Source organism: Lepidochelys kempii, chromosome 19 (assembly GCF_965140265.1).
Source record: "Lepidochelys kempii isolate rLepKem1 chromosome 19, rLepKem1.hap2, whole genome shotgun sequence".
NCBI classification, from domain to species: domain Eukaryota; kingdom Metazoa; phylum Chordata; order Testudines; family Cheloniidae; genus Lepidochelys; species Lepidochelys kempii.
The window spans coordinates 12,520,308-12,539,192 of record NC_133274.1 but is presented as its reverse complement, the minus strand read 5'-3'; the positions used below and the strand labels follow the sequence as shown (position 1 = coordinate 12,539,192).

Genomic DNA, 18,885 nt, shown 5'->3' with positions numbered 1-18,885 from the left:
CACCTAAATTCTTAGAGTATAGGCCTTTACAGACAGGCCTGAATATCTATATCCTAACAGGCCTCATCAAGAAAAAGGTTGAGAACTCCTGCAACAGAAGACAAAAACCTGGTCACTTTATTTTGAGCTCAAGCTCCTGAGGAAATGAAGAGGAAGCCCACATTTTATGCTGCTAAATGGCATGGAGTGATGTTTGTATTGGCTTATAAGAAAAAAAAAGAGTTAGTGCACCCTTCTCATTCAAAGGATAAGAGCTACACCTGCAGTAGTCTGAAAGAAAGAACGATCCACCCCCTTCAAAATGGTTTTGATAACTGAAATCAGACTTTGTTCAAGGCATTTAAAAGTATGTGTAGGTATGCGCGCGCGCACACACTCTACATAAAAATCTTGCACATACAGCCTTCAAAGCAGACTATGTCTAGTCCTATAGTATTAACTCTAAAATATACTTGAAAACAAAGATTTATAAATAGCTTTTGAGCTTTTACCTGAAAAGCACAATATTATGCACTTCTATTGTACTTTCCACTCTCAGTACTTTACTAACTGATTAGCAAAGTTAAAAGGAAATAATCTGTCTTTACCTCGTTATATCCTCTGTCAGCTGTGCTGGATCTGGTGGATAAAACTTCACATTGAATGTAAAGTTCCAGGGGGCTCCTGTAATTAGAAACATACAAGTTTTGAAAATTTACAACAAAAATGTTCACAATACAGAAGTTTATAAAAATTATGAATATCGAATCTGACTTTAAAAATAAAGCATTCAAATGATACTTTATATTTTAATGCTGCCATTTGAATAATTGATTATAGAATGTAGTTTAAAGAGAAGTGATAAAGTCTCTGATCTGTTTTCATTTACTTAGCTTAAAACATATCTTTTATGGGGAACACGGAACCAGACTATGTGGAGGTGGACATATTCACATGAAAGACATCCCAGATAATATAAGAAGTGTGGAATTCACATGTTTTGGAATCTACTGCTCATTAAATACTTCATACCTCTGTTTGCTTTTTATAGATGTGATAAAGTATGAATAGAGGTCAAACTGTGGTGTGGGTTAATGAATTAGCATTTTACCACCAAAGACTCAGGTTTTAAATCTCTCCTAGGTGAGAAGAAAGAGGTGTTTAGTGGTTAAACATTGGCCCATGCCACACAGCCACCATATAAATTCAGTACAAATGTCTATCTGTAGTCAAGAAACACCCAGGGCTAAAACAGCAAGGGTTTTGCAGGTCAAGACTGAAATGTTTTAGAACAGCTGAATTACAAGGTTTATGTAGACAGTACTTAGCTCTAATTAGTGTCATCAGTCTTACTTCTATGAGTACTACAATTATATTCAAAATGCATGCTCAGCCACTATTCAAATAAATCACATCTAACACGCAAAGATGCAAAACTGTATGTTTATTTTTCAATTTATACAAAAATGAAACCTTTCATAAACTCTCTGGGAGTCATACTGTATTTGAAAATAAAGGTTTTTAAACAAACTGACAAGTGAATTCATTAAAAAGATACAAAATATAATGTTCCAGTACAGGACCTTACAATCATAATTACATTGTATGGACATTAAAACTCACCCCTCCCCTCCTTACTTCAGAGAGTTCAGATACCAAGAAGGGAGTAGCTTTAAAGATTTATTTTTTCAAGTGTTCAGAATGAGGTTACCATTTCCTCTTGGAGGGTATAATCAATTTTGCCCTTAGATAGCTGACCTGAAGGGCAGAGGCATTAAATGCTTCAGTAGGGAATTTCTAAAATTGCTGCAAAAACCTGAGTCAAATATAACGACTTCATTCATCACCCTCTAATTCAATAGTTTAAAATGGTACTTAATTCAGGGAGGCAAGTTTTTCTGATTTTGTTTCTTAAAAGATTTAATAAGTCCCACATGGGGCTGTCACGGGGGAGGATGGAAGAAACCAGACAGACTCCATTTACAGATTTGCTTCTTACCCAATACCATAATTGAATTAAGAGACAAATCCTGCCATTTTCATTGTATGGTGCCAGAAACATTCAAATTATTCATGAATAAGTTTAAGATAACTGTGAGCAACTTTCCATCTATTTTAAGGGGAACACAAACATTCTGGGGTTGTCTGTAGAAAAGTATTGTTCCCTTTTTTAGATCTGAATCTTAATCATGTCATTTTTCCAGTAAGACCATTTAAATGCATCTTAATCAGCTGAGTGAAACAAAGGGTTCCTTTAACTATCATCCTGCTGTAGGTTTTTGAACAGCTAAAGCCGTGCACACAAACAATTGCTTTTGTAGATTATAAAAATAAAAGTGGATGACTGAATGAAGAAGCTTTCCCAATGCTGTTTGTTTATTAACTCCAATGGAGTTTTGCCTCGATTATGCCACACAGAGAACCTCTTCAGTTCATAGCTTTGTTGAAATACCTCTCCTCCTCCCTGTTAACCTACACAGAAATTCACTTTCACTGCAGTGAGAAGTCTTGAGTGTGCGTATTCTTTGAAGAAAATCTGGTCTCTGAAAATGGATCTACATGGACACTGGTCCCTGCACTGAACTGGCCCAATATCAGAAAAGTCACAGTCCATTTCTGCTTATACTGTGAGACATTTATCCTGACACTGTTCAAGCCACTTGTTCAACTCAGCTATCCCATTTGGATGCCTGAGCAGTTCTGAAGAATCCACAGAAGTTTGCCACAACATATACTTTTCTTTTCCCCTTACCAGCAGGCTGAAAGACACTACCTAATTCTGGACTGCACTATGGAGGTACAGCGTTTGTCTGCCTCCTGACAATGTACTGTAGGATAGTCTTCATTGTAACAAAGTGCCACTATTAAGAGTAAAAAGAGGGGGTGCATGCTGTTTGAACTTGTGCTGATCCCTGAAAAACACCCTTCCATGAACTCTAACTGGTTTTTGGCGGTTCTCTGAATTGTAGGCCAAAGCTATAAATACCTACCAGTAAAAAAATAGATCAAGATGAACTCAATCCACTTACCATGAACCTGCTTTTTTATTTCTTTGGCAGAATCCAGCCATGTCTATAAGAGGAGAAAATAGTAAAATTCACACAGTTGACAAGTACTAAAAGAAACACCACAGGAAACAGTACTGTCAATCAGCTAAATAAGCAGCTATCAAATGTGAACTGAACTAGCTTTTGTAATGTGTGTATACCATATATATTATACAATATCCACCCACCCCTATATTACTCTATACTACTACTCAGGCACATGTACAACATCCTAAGTTTCCCCATTTTTCAGCCTGTTCACTCCAGCCTACTATCATCACACCATTCATCCACAGGCAGTTCAAAGTTGAGAGAGGGAAAGGATGGAATGGGATGGGATGAAGGACAGGAGCAGAATTCACATCCGTGACTTTTGTCCCCTTTTGTGGCCAGCTAGTACATATACACTGCATACATGATAAATTAAAATTCCAAAGGACATGAAAGCTCTATATACAAAAAGTTTTATTTATTTGAGCTCCAACAATGGCCTTGAACAATAAAGTGTGAACTTCCAAGGGAAGCCATCTCTCTTTCTGGATCTAAAAGTGCAGAATACGCTGCAGTTTTCTCATTAAAATAAATGCTCTGATGAAATACTGCAACCTACATTTTTCTCAAATTCCAGCATCAGACAGTATAAGCTAGAACTAGCCATTAGGAAGAGAAACGCACAGATCCATAAAGGTTTTAACACTGCTATTTTCTCACAACCCCCCTGCACCTTTCTCCGCATTCTAAGATGTATTGCTCACACTAATTCAGATTTTTAGATAGTAAGTTAAGCTCCTCTATGTGTAGTCCTTAACAAAGACAGCTTTATGTCATATCAATCACTGGAATAAGTGAAGATATTTGCAATGACAGCAAAAGCTTAGCACCTATCATGACAGTTCGGGGTGGGGGTGAGGGAAGGTGATAATCTTTTAAAAAAAAAAAAGGCATAAATTTCTGAGAATTAGCTTGAGGAGATAATATATTTAGACATTTTTATCCAGTTTCCTCAGTTGCCTGTAATTCATCTCCTTTATTTGTATTTTTGGGGAGCAAAGATGTGGTGCAAAACTGATGTCAGTGAAATTATTTTATAGCCCTGCCAATGCTCCTCCTCTAGTCATAACCTGAAATATCTCAGTCTTGAGCCTCTTCTTAGCAGAAGCTATCAGTTGTGAAACACTGTATGAAGACAGTACAATAGTAATAATCATCTTCTAGAGGCTAGAATGAAGCCATCAAATTCATGTTCATGTGACCTAAGCAGAATTTGTAAATCTAGGTCTTCTGGAGGTGAAAAATTAGTATGCCTACCCATTCAGCTCTCTAAGCTTATCTTAAAGGACATTTTACTTTACATGTTTACTGGTACAACTGTGGATAGGTTTAATTAAATTCATTGTTAAAAATATGCTCTCTTCTACTCTTCCAATCTTTACAACTAGTGCTATGAAACCCATGAAAAAGAAGGCACACAGGCCATCTACATAGCATTTTTTGGGGTCTATGGTTTTGTCAGCATAGCAATTGTAAATGTAAGTGCTGATGCTACAAATGTTAGTTTTCTCCAGTGAGAATGGGACAGCCTAGCTGCTGGCTCTAACGCAGCCCGAGTGCAGTCATGCATTCATGGAACTCATCCTGTCTGCCTAATCCAACAGACAATGAGGGTTCAGTAATTAATGATACTCTTATCCGAGGCTGTTTCATGAATCAGTGGAAAACAATTCTCCCTTTCAGACTAGTATAAACTCTAATATAAACTTCTTCAGTGCTAAACAGTCCCTCTATTCACTTTCCCACATTGGAAAAACAGAGGGTGAAAGTGCCCTTCCTTGCGCACATTGTTGGTTTATTTCTGAAAGTAGAGATATTTAGGTATAATATTTTCGTGTATATGTATGTGCGCGCTCGCGCACACACACACACACACACACCCCGTTAAACCCTAGCTATCATTTTGGAAGAGGTTCAGAAGTTGGTTTGTTGAAGACTCTTAAAATCACGTTAGCTGGTAAATCAAATAAATTAGGTGAGGGCTCTTTTTAGAGTACTGCAGTGCTGGAGGGAATTTCAAACTTGGAAGTTTACACTCCATTGAACAGAAATATACATATATAAGGCAATTATCTCAAAACAGCAAAGGGTGGCTGCAAACATTAATAGTTTATTCCAGACTGGGATTAAAATCTATATTGAACAGCTGTGTAACTCTCTCATTCATGTTTTAAGTGACAATAAATCTCTGACACCAAACAATCCTGCTACTGACAGCGTTCTCTCACTCTTTGCAGTCTGTAAGAAATTACAGCAGCAAACTCCAAATCAGACATCAAGCGAGTAAAAAAGCATGTGTACAATTCTGTTTTCAAAGAAGGCAATGCAATTAGCTTTCTTCCACTCCTCCTGTCCCAAACCTAGGGAAGCCCGTTTGACTCAAAAGTGATGGATACAAAGAGAGGAAGACAAAAGGGGAAGTGGTTAGAGAATGATGATCTGGCAATTTTCTTCCCACAACGCAACACACACTGGTTAAAAGACTTAATTTGAACAGCTTGATATTTCTGCCCTTAAAAATATCTAACAATATTTTACATATAGTAGATTCCATTAAGTATGGAGTAAACAATTCCTTACTGCAAGAATGAAATCAAATTCTAAATATAAGAAAATAAAAACAAAAATGAGGCTTCAGCTGTCATGAAAGCCACCAATCTGTTAACTGTCCCAAAGAAGAATCTTTTTTTGTATCTTTTAAAGAATCTTTTAATGAGTTAATTTCTTCATTCCACCAGTTTTTCATAAATTATTCCAATACGTGAAACAGGAAGGTAGCCAGATGAAAAGTCTTTAAGTCCATTTCAAGTCAGACAATTATTTGAAACCAACCCCCAGGTAGGCTTAATTTTTACTAAGCAAGGCTGTGCTTCACTTTTATGTAAGGCAGTCTGATTTGTTAAAGAACACGCTAGCAAGACAATGACGCTGCATAAATCTAAACAAAATCATAAAGTAAAACTGACCAATTTGAGTTTCAGTATGAAGAATTTAACTTATTTTCAGCAAATACATTAGGAATTGCATTGCCTTACTAAATACTTATGCTTTTAGAATTTTCCTTCCCTCCTGTCAGTGACAAGCCCCAGCTTGAAACATTAATCCAGAATGGCCTCCCACCAAGTCCTGTAAATGCTGACAAGAGCTCCAGGGACTTTTTCCAATGATGGTCAGGCCAGCTGGAGCTATTCTCCTGTGATATTTTTCCACTCTAAAGGGAAAAGTGCTCCAAGAAGGCTACACGCTTATTTGGTTGGTTCAACTAATCACAAATAAGTGTGGATGAAAACTGACAGTCTCCATTTAGCATTTTTCTGTAGAAAATCAAATGTAACTCAAAATTTTCTAACTCTATTTCCTGATTACACACAGGACAGGAGTGGAATTTACATATGCAACTCCATGGAAATTATCCAAATAATTCCCTTGTGTGTGCACAGAACACACTGTTAAATCTTCAACCACTTACATTTCTTTCCATTTTTTATAAAGTTGGAACAGCCAGTATTGTATCGCAGAATACTAGGGTGCAGGGAGTAAGTTGTTTCCAGTCATAATATTGATTGACTGGTTCATTCAGATACATATTAGAGGTATACCCATGATAGTGAAGAAGGAAACACTTACCTGATCAATAAAACAAACCTAAGGCTAAAATCACTAAGAGTCTGTCATAACAGTGACAGACAAGTCAGGAAGAGGAGGAAAATGAACACAAGACCCTTCAGAAATTGAGATGTGAGATGGCAATCTACATACACTTGACTCAAATTAACAGCTAAATCAAATATGCTTATTTACCCCCAAAATACAAGACATTGTTTGCTCCTCTTATTGCCTTTAGTAGATACTTGGAATAATTTATGACTGAAGAAATTCTCCCTGAATTCCTTTTGTGCTCAGGTTCTTTCACATCTTAAGTGTCATCTACTCTATCCTATCCACTCTATTCACCATGATTTTGTGAACCACAATTAAAAGAAAAGGAAAAACCCTAATCTCTATGCATCCGATGAAGTGAGCAGTAGCTCACGAAAGCTTATGCTCAAATAAATTGGTTAGTCTCTAAGGTGCCACAAGTCCTCCTTTTCTTTTTGCGAATACAGACTAACACGGCTGTTACTCTGAAACCTAATCTCTCCAACACTTCTTGAATAACTTATATCCTACAGTTCTTCTGTTGTATCTTTGTAATGTAGTCATAAGAAAAAGAAACCAGAACCTAATCTAATCTGTTTTGAATGTGGCTTCAGTTCCTCCAGAACAGATTTTTCCAAATTCATTTCACTCCCCTCCATTAGCAAAGCACATACTGTCCTATTTTATAGTAGCTTCTATTTTATTCACAATATCAGGTTTCAGAGGAGCAGCCGTGTTAGTCTGTATTCGCAAAACGAAAAGGAGGACTTGCGGCACCTTAGAGACTCACCCATTTAAATAAGGTGCCGCAAGTCCTCCTTTTCTTTATTCACAATATCGTTACTCTTACAATTCACACACTATGCCAGTTCTTAGAAAAGGTCTTTCACACATAGGGGGAAAATAAAAATATTGCTAGATGAAGCAAAATTTTTTGGGACGCTACACACTTCTTCCCATTTTGGGGACAAGAACCTATCGAGAAGAGTTTGGGTTTTTTTTTTATTGCACACTGTAGTCCCACAAGCACCTTCTTACCTTGGACGTTGGAGAGTCCCATATGGCCAGTCCAAAGTAGTCTTCTTCCAGAAGATTGAGGTGCTCGCATACTTTTCTAAGCAGATCCTGACCCTTGGCATGTTTCTGCAAATAAGTAACAGGGATTCTATAGTATACATTGCTTTTTGTCTCTCCTCTCCTGGTCCCACCAATAACTCTCCCACTCTGCATAATCACTGAAGAGGGCTGAATTCTTGAGCAAAAGAAAGGGGTGCTGACTGGCTCAGCAATTTATGGCCAAGTATTTCATTTTACAGGGAAGAGCATCAGATAGGAAATTCAAATCCAGCAAACCAGAGTTATTGGGGAAATGTTTAAAATTGATGTTGACTCTGTCCCTGACCACATTGACTGAGCATCCTGAAAGTCATTTTATCTACACATCATCTTACTCATCTCAAAAAATGGATATATAATTATTCCCTACTCAAAAGAGGTGTTGTGTGGCTTAAGTGTTTGTAAAATGCTCCAAGAAGGTACTTACGCTACAATGATAGGTGGCAGTACAAAATGCTAAATTAGCTAGGTTTATCAAGTGGTGACCAGACAGACTTGTGACTGGAAATAGAATTTATTATTCTGACACTGTATTTTGGGACACAACATGATCTAGTGGATTAAGCACAGAACTGGGAGCTAGGAACCTTGGGTTCCAATCCTAGCTGTGCTGCTGACTTCCAATCACAAGCTCCTGGTCTCAGTATTTCCATTTAAAATGAGAATAATATTTATCTGTCTTTAGGATTAATTTAGGTTTTTAAAAAAATGTTCTGAAGTGAAGTGTTATTTAAATACTACACTTTGGGGAGGTTTTTTGTTTGATTTTTATTTAAGCATTCATTACACCACCACTTTCAGAATAAGAATAAGCATAGTAACATAAGAAGCTCTCCAGGAAATAAAAATTATTTCTGACCCACTGTATTTCATTTTAAACCTACTTTAAATGCTACACCATGTTCATTTCAAACTCAACAGAGATTAAAAATTAAATCTAAAAATCTGCCATATGGCAGAGTTCAACAAAATTTCAGACTGGGTCTAATCCACATACACTTGTCCTGACAAATAGATTCTATCAAACATTCTAGAGAAACAATGGACATTTCGATAATTTAAGCTTTAGATGTTTTAACAGAGAGAGAGAGAGAGAACAGCTATAGCCTTAAAACGATTTACAGCTCCAGGGATACAACTGTAATTACAGCTAACAAACTTCAAACTGCTGCAAACAATTTTTAGGCTTCAACTTCATAATTGTCCCAGGCCTTTCCTTAAAAGATCAGCTATTTCTTGTGATCAGATAAGGTTTTTCCCCAACCATGTTCCAGTAACCACTTCTCATCGTCTCTAGGACATAAAACTACATTACCAGAAGCATCCCATGGGATAGCAATGGCAGCAACACTGTTGCACAAACACTGATGCATTGACCTAATTGTACAAGGTCATCTAAGGTAACTGCTTTGCACAAAAAGCCCTAGAAACCTAAACAGGTCACAAATGAGCAACTAGACTTAACCAGTGGGTTCAGGGCTTAACAAGCTCATTATGTCTCAAAGACTAAGTGCCAGATTGTTTACGTGTTGGGCTAGTACTCAGATGCTGAATTAGATTTCCGTTGACTTCTTATTGCTAGGACACTGGGATCATCCTATGAGATAGATACGAAAAACATGTACAGCCAAAAACCTTTCAACTATAGGGGACTGAGCAGAGCTTCTGAAATTGATTTAATAGGGATGCTAAAAGCATTATTTGTTTACTGCCATTTCTATTCTGAATACTGCTAGACATTGTCACTCTACTAGCAATTTTTACATATCCACGTAAAATGGCATGTTGGCCCAACTCATCAGTTTCGTTATCCGGTCTTGAACATTTAAGGACAGGCATTCTGGGACTTGTAGGCCTACCTACGCCCACCAGGCATTGTAAGCTGAGAGCAAGTCCTTTTAGGAAAGAAAGTGGAATAAAAGCCAAGCCACCTTCTCAGTGTAAGACAAGACACAGAGATCTCTACTGGGAAACTTGAAGCAGAACACCGGCAGCTGCTAGGTCTCCCCAGGCAAGGGCAGGGGGAAGAGGAAAAGACTGCCTTGGATCCATGCACCAAGGGGTGAACCCCTTAACCTAAAGGGAGAACTTATGAACCTCTGATACAAGGACAGAAGGTAACCCAGACCACAGTGAGAGGGCTGTAAAGGCTGAAGAGACAGCTTACAGAATCTGCACCAGAAGGGTGAATCAAGCCTGAGCAGATGGTGTAGAAAGGAGAGGCTTCTTGTGTTGGGATGCATTTGTGTCAAGACTGTGTTAAACTACACACAAGGGGAGACAGTTTTGGAATTTGTCATTTTGCACACAGTTCCTCCTAATGGAAAACTAAGGCAACTGCAACACTCTGATGACAGGAATAGAAGCAACCCTTTCACAACCACTAAAACCCAAAATTTGATAATTAAGAATGAGCATTCCGAACCAGGGTTTGGCCTGGTGCCAGTGCTACCATCGCCCTTTGTAAAAATTGTTATAAATAGTGACGTAAGGATTGTGGCTTAGATAAATGATTAGGAAAGACTGGGATGAAATACAACTGATAGTTATATGCCCATTAAGCATGCCTGCTAACTCTTTCAAGGCATAGCTCATATGAGAAGGAAGAATTTGAAGGAACAAAGCAAAAATAAGTATTTTGACAAAGTTTAAGTGGTGATCATCTCATTTTTTTCTCTGGTGATTTGCTGAAACTGTTTCCTGTTATTAGTCAGCAGCAGGAGATCTTAGGTTTCCAAGGTATTCTGGGTGAAAAGCCAGCAAAGCATACAAATCCAGCTGACAAACATTTTCTGGCTCTGATCTGAATATTATTTAGCGTTATAATCAAATCTTAAGAGGATGTAAAATTTATATATCAATCACACTCAAGCCTGGAGTATCAGAAGTAGGGGCAAGTGAAGGAGAAAGCATCAGCAAGTGAGACTACAGCATTTTTAAAGAACCCGCCAAATAGAGATGTTGGATTTTTTTTTCCCCAATGTCCAAGGTGCCCTACATTCTTATCAGATCTTAAATAATTGTTATGGTTTAAGACACAGTCCTACTCCAGTGGAGTTTAACCATTTACTTCACTGGCAGCATCACGCAATTCCGAACCCTCCCCGCTCCCACCCCCATCACCCATCTTAAGAGACTAAATGGCACTTACATCCAAAGCACACTCGTAAACGGTGTCATCCAGCAAGGAAACCTTGCAGTACATATTTCTGTGTCTTCTTACTGATTTCTGGGTGGCTTTTAATTCTTGGCCTGTTTTTGTCTCAGGGCTCTCTATTTTCAACTCTGCCTTGGAACACTCTTCCTGCACTCCGTCTCCTTCCTTAATCTCAAGATCTCTGCTCTCTGGGTCTTGATCTTCTCTCCTGTCCTCCTGAGCAGGCTGAAATCCCACAACACCATATTTATTACTTACATGTTTCAAACAAGTAGTGTCAACACAGCATAAATGTACTGTAGGTGATTTAATCCCATTAGAGATCAAAGTGGGCCACTTCACAGTGGCTCAGCAACTTAGAGTTTTTCTCTGGTGCTGTATCTTGTGCTCTAAAGTCTACAGTTTCTTTTTCTAAACTGAATTGCTAGCCCTTCTCATTGAAGATCATTTAAATGTAAACCAATGCAGTGATGTCTGCCCAAGTCTGCAAAGAATCTGAAACAACAGCTCAGATGTCAACTGATATTTATTCAGTTCAAGTGCATGTTAATTCTGAAGTCTAATGAAAATTTAAATTAGTCTCATTAGTTATTAGTTTATCAAAGCATGTCAGAAGGGACAGGGTTGAGATTATATTATGAAGACCTGTTCAATCTACTGTTAGCGGCATCTCATTTTAGATTGGAGACTCATTTTTCCAATCTGACCCCTCAATCTTGCAGGCAAAATGCTCAGCTAATCCATAAAAACCAAGCGATTTCCTAGAATTGTTTCATTGTAAAACAGTCCTTTCTACATTTCCATTAGAGCCCTGAGAAAGTGTCTCGGTTTTCATCACAATAAACCTACCCACATAATGCAGAATTTAATTTTGGGATCCAACGTGCTAATCAGTCTTCCTGTGTTATGAGTGATAGTAAAAATGGAAGACTGCCTTCATGCTATTGTGCCAATGCATGCTTTAGTATCTGCAATTATTTAAATTAGACCGACGTTCACAGACGGCTGCTTTCTGCTATGACAGAGATAGGATAATCAGAAAGCAGAGAATCGGATGGATTTGGACACACATGCTGACTCAGAGGCTTTACAACAGGACACTTCACATAAACGGTTTCACACTAGAAATATCTGTTAAGAGTCAGGATTTAAAAGGACATTAATACTAATTTTACACATTATAGTCAAAATTAACTTATATGCACTGAAGGTTTGTGCGGCTTGTTTTTGCACAAGTTCACATATACTCAGTGTATCAAATGCCTACAATTTTATTGCAAACCTCACTCATAGTATTTGTTTCGCTTAAAGGCCCAGCTCCTGGAGTCAAATGGTTAGATAAAAATCTCAGTTCATATTTTCAAGCTTTTCTCTGCAAATATGAGGGATAGAAATTTTTTTTAAACTAAAGCAGAGTGTATTGTAAAGACTCAGAAACCAAAAGGCAAATAAGACTCCCCACAATTATTATTTTTTAATGTCATGATTTTTGGGAGCCTAACTCATGATTTCTGAATGTTTGGTTCAGCAATGCTATACAATTTAAAGTGGAAATTGCTCAAAGTCCTCAAGTCAAAAGAAACTACAGTAACTCCTTGTTTAACGTTGTAGTTATGTTCCTGAAAAATGCTACTTTAAGCGAAACCAATTTCCCCGTAAGAATTAATGTAAATGGGGGGGTTAGGTTCCAGGGAAATTTTTTTCGCCAAAAAAGGCTACACACACACACACACAGTATAAGTTTTAAACAAACAATTTAATACTGTACACACCAGTGATGATTGTGAAGCATGATTGAGGTGGTGGAGTCAGAGGGTGGGATATTTCCCAGGGAATGCCTTACTGCTAAATGATGAATTACCACTCGGTGAGCCCTCAAGGGTTAACACATTGTTGTTTAATGTAGCCTCACACTCCACAAAGCAGCACGAATGGAGGCAGAGTGTGACAGAGAGACACACCATGTGTGTGAGAGAGACGCACACTGCCCCTTTAAGTATGCTGATCGGACTCTAAATACACTGCCTTTTTAAGTAGATCAGCAAGTTGAGACAGCAGCAGCTGCCAGCAAGCTCCCTCCATCCTGACCAGTGTCTCCCCCACACTGCCCTGTGGAGGTGAGGTACAGCAGTGGGGGATGGGCGGACACCCTGAAATTAGCACTCCTCTTCCCCTAACCTCTGCACAGCAAGCAGGAGTCTCCCGGGAGCAGCTCCAAGGCAGAGGGCAGGAGCAGCACATGGCAGTGGGCGGGGAGGTACAGCTGAACTGCCTGGCAGTTGATAGCCTGCTGGGCAGCTGCCGCATAGGGAACTTACGGGAGCTGATAAGGGGGCTGGTTCCAAGGCCCCACCAGCTAGTTCCAATGGACTGCTCTTCCTGCAAGCAGTGGACAAAGCAGGAGGCTTCCAAACGTTCTAAGGGAGCACTGCACAACTTTAAACGAGCATGTTCTCTAATTGATCAGCAATGTAACAACAAAACGTTAACCGGGATGACGTTAAGTAAGAAGTTACAGTAGCTATAAGCTTCCTATTTACACCACTGACAAGCAGCACTAGTCTGTCCACTTGACAAGTGCTTCTCAAGCTCTCTGATGTGGGGGACTGGCAATTTTTTTTCCCAAAGTGCGCACAGACCGGCAGCCGATGGCTTGTGGACTCGCACCAGTCTGCGGACCACCACTCTGAGTAGCACCGCACTAGATCACACTGCCTCCAGCACATTGGGCTGGGAACTAAGGGAACTGGATTCTATTCCCAGCTCTATATACAATTGTTTGGGCAAGATACCCAGGCTAAATTATTCAGAAACAGCCATCAACTTTAGGTGTTCAACTCGAAACAACCTGGACCTGACTCTTTCAAATGCTGAGCAACCACAATGCCAGCTGAACTCGAGTTGCAGATACTTAGCACTTCTGGCAGGAAAGAAAAAGAAAGAAGCCCATTGTATTTCAAGTCCAGTAGCCAAGAGGTGATGTACCTAAAACTACAGGCCACTTTTGAACATTTGGCTATTAACATTCTGTGCTTCAGTTTCCTATCAGTAAAATGGAGATAATACCTACCTTTTAAAGCTCCGAGGTCTATGCATTTAAGGCTAGGATTTTTAAGGCGCCTAAGGGAACCACAAAATGACTAGTAGTTGGACACAAAGTCCTTAGGCTCCCTTTAAATCCCCAGTCTATATGCTCCAAGTGATTAATAAAAGTATGTGTGGGGCCACAGAAAAAACAGGGCCTACCACACTGGTGGGAGAGGGTGTAAACTGAACTAAGGTCCATGAGGTTCTGAACTGTCACTTGTGTTGCTTGCACTTAAGTCTGTTTTGAGGTTTGTTTTCTGCTGAACACAGATGTAATTTCCATGATGTGTTTTCTATTGACTTTTCTTCTATCCATATTGTACATATCAGAATATTTAAAAATGAGCACTAAAAGTAACTTTCAGAAGGATGTACTCTGAGTTTAATCCCAACTGACAAATTTTCTTGCCTCAGAGGAATATTTTCTTTAAGTGTTTTAGGAGTTTTTGTTAGTGTTTATATAATGCTTTGAAGATTAAACATATTATGATTAAAACAGTAGGAATAAAGTAAGAGCAGGAAGTGTCAGATGTAGCATAATGTCTGTCAAATACTAGAAGTTCCAAAAAAATTTTTTTCAGAATCTTGTGGGTTCTCATTGATCAAATCTAACATAGGAGGATTACAAACCTCTATTCCTTACTTAACCTGACAAATAATCCTGACTACATGAGCTAGCTGATTAGGAAGCCAAACAGAATCCAAATCAACTTTGTTTTTGTTTACCTGTGTTTCTGCGCTGCTTAGTGAATGAAGATCTAAAGATGGGTCAGTCCTGAGTTCAGGTTCAGGGGCTGCTATTGGGGCCTTCAGCAGGATTTCTTCATTAGGACTGGCTCCTAGATCTGTCTCTTTCTGACCTCCTTCACCTTTCTCTTGTGGAATCTCCACTTCTTTGCCTTCTTCTTCAGAAACCTGAGACTTGGGCCTTTTGAGAAATGATGAAAATAGGCGTGACAGGCCCCGACTCTCAGAAGTGCAGCGCTCTTTGTTCTTACTCTGGTCTTCGTGTGTGGGGGTATCACCGTTGGATGCCTTCTGTTTCTGTCCCGTTTGATTATGCCCCTCAGATGCCTGTTCGGAAGCCTCCTCCAAAGAAGCCTCTTGCTTCTGTGTTTCAGCAGCTTCCTCCTCCTCTTTTTGCTGCTGCTGCTTAGGATTCTCGGTCTCAGCCACTAGACTCTTCTCTGTTGTCATGATGAAACTGTAACAGAGATTTTAAAAAGTAAACAAGAATATTTCTTCAGTGTTTACACATGCATTTAGCCATTGTAAATCAAATAACGAGCGCTCCAAGCACCACTTCCTGACAGCTGCTCTCTCTGGTCTGTGGCCTACTGAGCATTATTTACAAAGCAATCTATCACTGACAAATCACACTCGATGTAAAACTAGACTTGGCTTAGTTTACTTTTTGCAAAAAAGAAAAAAAATAGAGACATCTTCATCCATGTCTGCTCACACACCTTTGACTGTGAGGATTATACTAACAAATGTGTTCCAGGTCCATGAGCAATTCTGCTCAACTCTGGTACTGCAAGTGCTCCTTAGCGCTTCCTTTCCGCAGTATTTACAATGCATCACAGTTAAAATGGCAGCTGTCTTGCCTATTCAAAATAGTCAATGAGAGGTATTTCTAGTGTGACAACTGCAGAAGACAAACAAAAGCAATAATGAGGTTTCTAGAAATAAAAGTGCACTTCCCTTAGCATTTCTAGCTTTACACTTCTTTCAAGTCTTCTTTTTCACCCTCCAGTAAAACTTTGTGCCTGTGCCATTTTGTGGGAAGGGAGTAGAGGAAACCGACATGTAACTAGACAAGCCTCTTAGTAACATCCTATACAAAAATTCTGTGGCAGCCGTATCTCGCTTCCTGAGATACATAACTGAAAAAATGGTGTAAACAGGAAGTTTCAGAAGAAAAACCTCCCAAAGATACACCACTTACAAGCAACAACACTCTTCAAAAGATCAAAAGTTTTACTACAACAACAAATTTCAGGTCCTACCAAAAATAAGTGTCCCTGTGACAGACTAAAGAATCTATAAATATTAAATTTAAGAAGTAATAATACATAAACACAGTAAAGCTAATGTACTCAATGCTTTTTTTGCCTCTGTCTTCATGAACAAGGTCAGCTCCCAGACTACTGCACTGGGCGGCACAGCATGGGGAGGAGGTGACCAGCACTCTGTGGAGAAGGAAGTGGTTCGGGACTATTTAAAAAAGCTGGACGAGCACAAGTCCATGGGGCCGGATGCGCTGCATCCAAGACTGCTAAAGGAGTTGGCGGATGTGATTGCAGAGCCATTGGCCATTATCTTTGAAAACTCATGCCGATACGGGGAGGTCTCGGACGACTGGAAAAAGGCTAATGTAGTGCCCATCTTTAAAAAAGGGAAGAAGGAGGATCCTGGGAACTACAGGCCAGTCAGCCTCACCTCCGTCCCTGGAAAAATCATGGAGCAGGTCCTCAAGGAATCAATTCTGAAGCACTTAGAGGAGAGGAAAGTGATCAGGAACAGTCAGCATGGATTCACCAAGGGAAAGTCATGCCTGACTAATCTAATTGCCTTCTATGATGAGATAACTGGTTCTGTGGATGAGGGGAAAGCAGTGGACATGTTATTCCTTGACTTTAGCAAAGCTTTTGCCACCGTTTCCCACATATTCTTGCCAGCAAGTTAAAGAAGGATGGGCTGGATGAATGGACTATAAGGTGGATAGAAAGCTGGCTAGATTGTCGGGCTCAACGGGTAGTGATCAATGGCTCCATGTCTAGTTGGTAGCCGGTATCAAATGGAGTGCCCCAAGGGTCGGTCCTGGAGCCGGTTTTGTTCAATATCTTCATAAATGATCTGGAGGATGGTGTGGATTGCACCCTCAGCAAGTTTGCAGATGACACTAAACTGGGAGGAGAGGTAGATACGCTGGAGGGTAGAGATAGGATTCAGAGGGCCCTAGACAAATTAGAGGATTGGGCCAAAAGAAATCTGATGAGGTTCAACAAGGACAAGTGCAGAGTCCTGCACTTAAGATGGAAGAATCTCATGCATCTCTACAGACTAGGGACCGAATGGCTCGGCAGCAGTTCTGCAGAAAAGGACCTAGGGGTGACAGTGGACGAGAAGCTGGCTATGAGTCAACAGTGTGCCCTTGTGGCCAAGAAGGCCAATGGCATTTTGGGATGTATACGTAGGGGCACTGCCAGCAGATCAAGGGATGTGATCATTCCCCTCTATTCAACATTGGTGAGGCGTCATCTGGAGTACTGTGTCCAGTTTTGGGCCCCACACTACTAGAAGGATGTGGAAAAATTGAAAAGAGTCCAGCGGAGGGCAACAAAAATGATTAGGGGACTGGAACACATGATTTATGAGGAGAGGCGGGAACTGGGATTGTTTAGTCTGCGGAAGAGAAGAATGAGGGGGGATTTGATAGCTGCTTTCAACTACCTGAAAGGGGTTCCAAAGTAGATGGATCTAGACTCTTCTCAGTGGTAGCAGATGACAGGACAAGGAGTAATGGTCTCAAGTTGCAGTGGGGGAGGTTTAGGTTGGATATTAGGAAAAACTTTCACTAGGAGGGTGGTGAAACACTGGAATGCGTTACCTAGGGAAGTGGTAGAATCTCCTTCCTTAGATATTTTTAAGGTCAGGCTTGACAAAGCCCTGGCTGGGATGATTTAGTTGGGGATTGGTCCTGCTTTGAGCAGGGGGTTGGACTAGATGACCTCCTCAGGTCCCTTCCAACCCTGATATTCTATGATTCTAAAATAATCCCCTTCATTTCCTCTATGAACCTAGACTGATTATTGCATTACTATACAGAAGTATTCAGAATGGTGCCTATTGAGGCCAAGTTTAAAATATACCTATTTCAAGTAAATAACTTTGCCTTTAAGCAATTTGGTTTTAGTAAACTGAGCTGCTGAAATCTATGGAATTTGGCATTTATAAAATGATACTTGCACAGCATAGGCCAAAAAAAAAAAAAAGTCTCAAATTTAAACTGCAAATGCTTTCTCAAATGTATTTATCCCGCTAATGGACAGCAGGGTTTTTTTGGAGACCATTTTACTAATCTGATGCCATGTTTACTTCAGCTTGGCTGTTGACACAAAGAGATGGAAATCACATGAAGAGCGTATCTATTTAAAGTATAAAGAGGACCTGAAATAATCATGCTTTAAAGGAGATAGAACTAATCTTTGAGAGTTGCATCACATGCATCTGCAGTAACAAATTACCATTGCTTACACAGGGGCAAACGTCTGTTTCAATCCCTTCTAGCCCAAACCTAAGTAGAAACATCTATTTAAAGTTCTCGTTTAGAATTAAGAAACATTCAAGACATCACCCATTTAGGCATTACCACATTTAACATTCAAAACTTTTTTTTCCAAATTAAAAAATGTAAATGTTCATTTTCCCCACAGTAATCAAAATACTTCAGATTTTTAAAAAAATGTTTTTGAAGTTTTTGGCCATAGATACAACCACCACTTAATACTGATTGTCCTAAAAATATTGCAGCTCTGTACAATACATATCTACTGTTCCAAACAGCTGAGATAGAGTAGTGTAACTACTGCAAGTCACTTATACAAAGCCCATTTTAAAATTTGTTTCTAAGAGGTCACCATTATTTAAACACTGGTATGCTGGGCGTTCTTTTCCTCTGAGAATGTGTTGCTCATGAAAGGTGCCCTGGATGGGAAAGTCCTCTACTGCGAGCAAACAGGTACAAGCAGAAATTCAAGTTTCCCTCATCATCCCTCCAATACAAGATACCTCAGCCCTGACCTG

At 39.5% G+C, this 18,885-nt stretch overlaps 1 protein-coding gene across 42 annotated transcripts in view; it reads right to left on the bottom strand.

Moving 5' to 3' along the window:
- Nucleotides 1–18,885, bottom strand: part of EPB41 (erythrocyte membrane protein band 4.1) — a 187,742-nt gene that overhangs the window by 65,329 nt on the left and 103,528 nt on the right. For 37 of the 42 annotated variants that reach the window (XM_073317254.1, XM_073317262.1, XM_073317263.1 and 34 more), the window contains 5 exons: nt 14,803–15,280; nt 10,984–11,214; nt 7,755–7,859; nt 3,009–3,051; nt 588–663 (listed from right to left, as the gene is read on the bottom strand). In XM_073317254.1, coding sequence (XP_073173355.1) covers nt 588–663; nt 3,009–3,051; nt 7,755–7,859; nt 10,984–11,214; nt 14,803–15,280 — 933 coding nt within the window. Of the gene's footprint in view, nt 1–587; nt 664–3,008; nt 3,052–7,754; nt 7,860–10,983; nt 11,215–14,802; nt 15,281–15,542; nt 15,713–18,885 lie in introns of those variants that run through there. The other 5 variants (XM_073317261.1, XM_073317288.1, XM_073317273.1 and 2 more) reach the window with 5 other exon arrangements.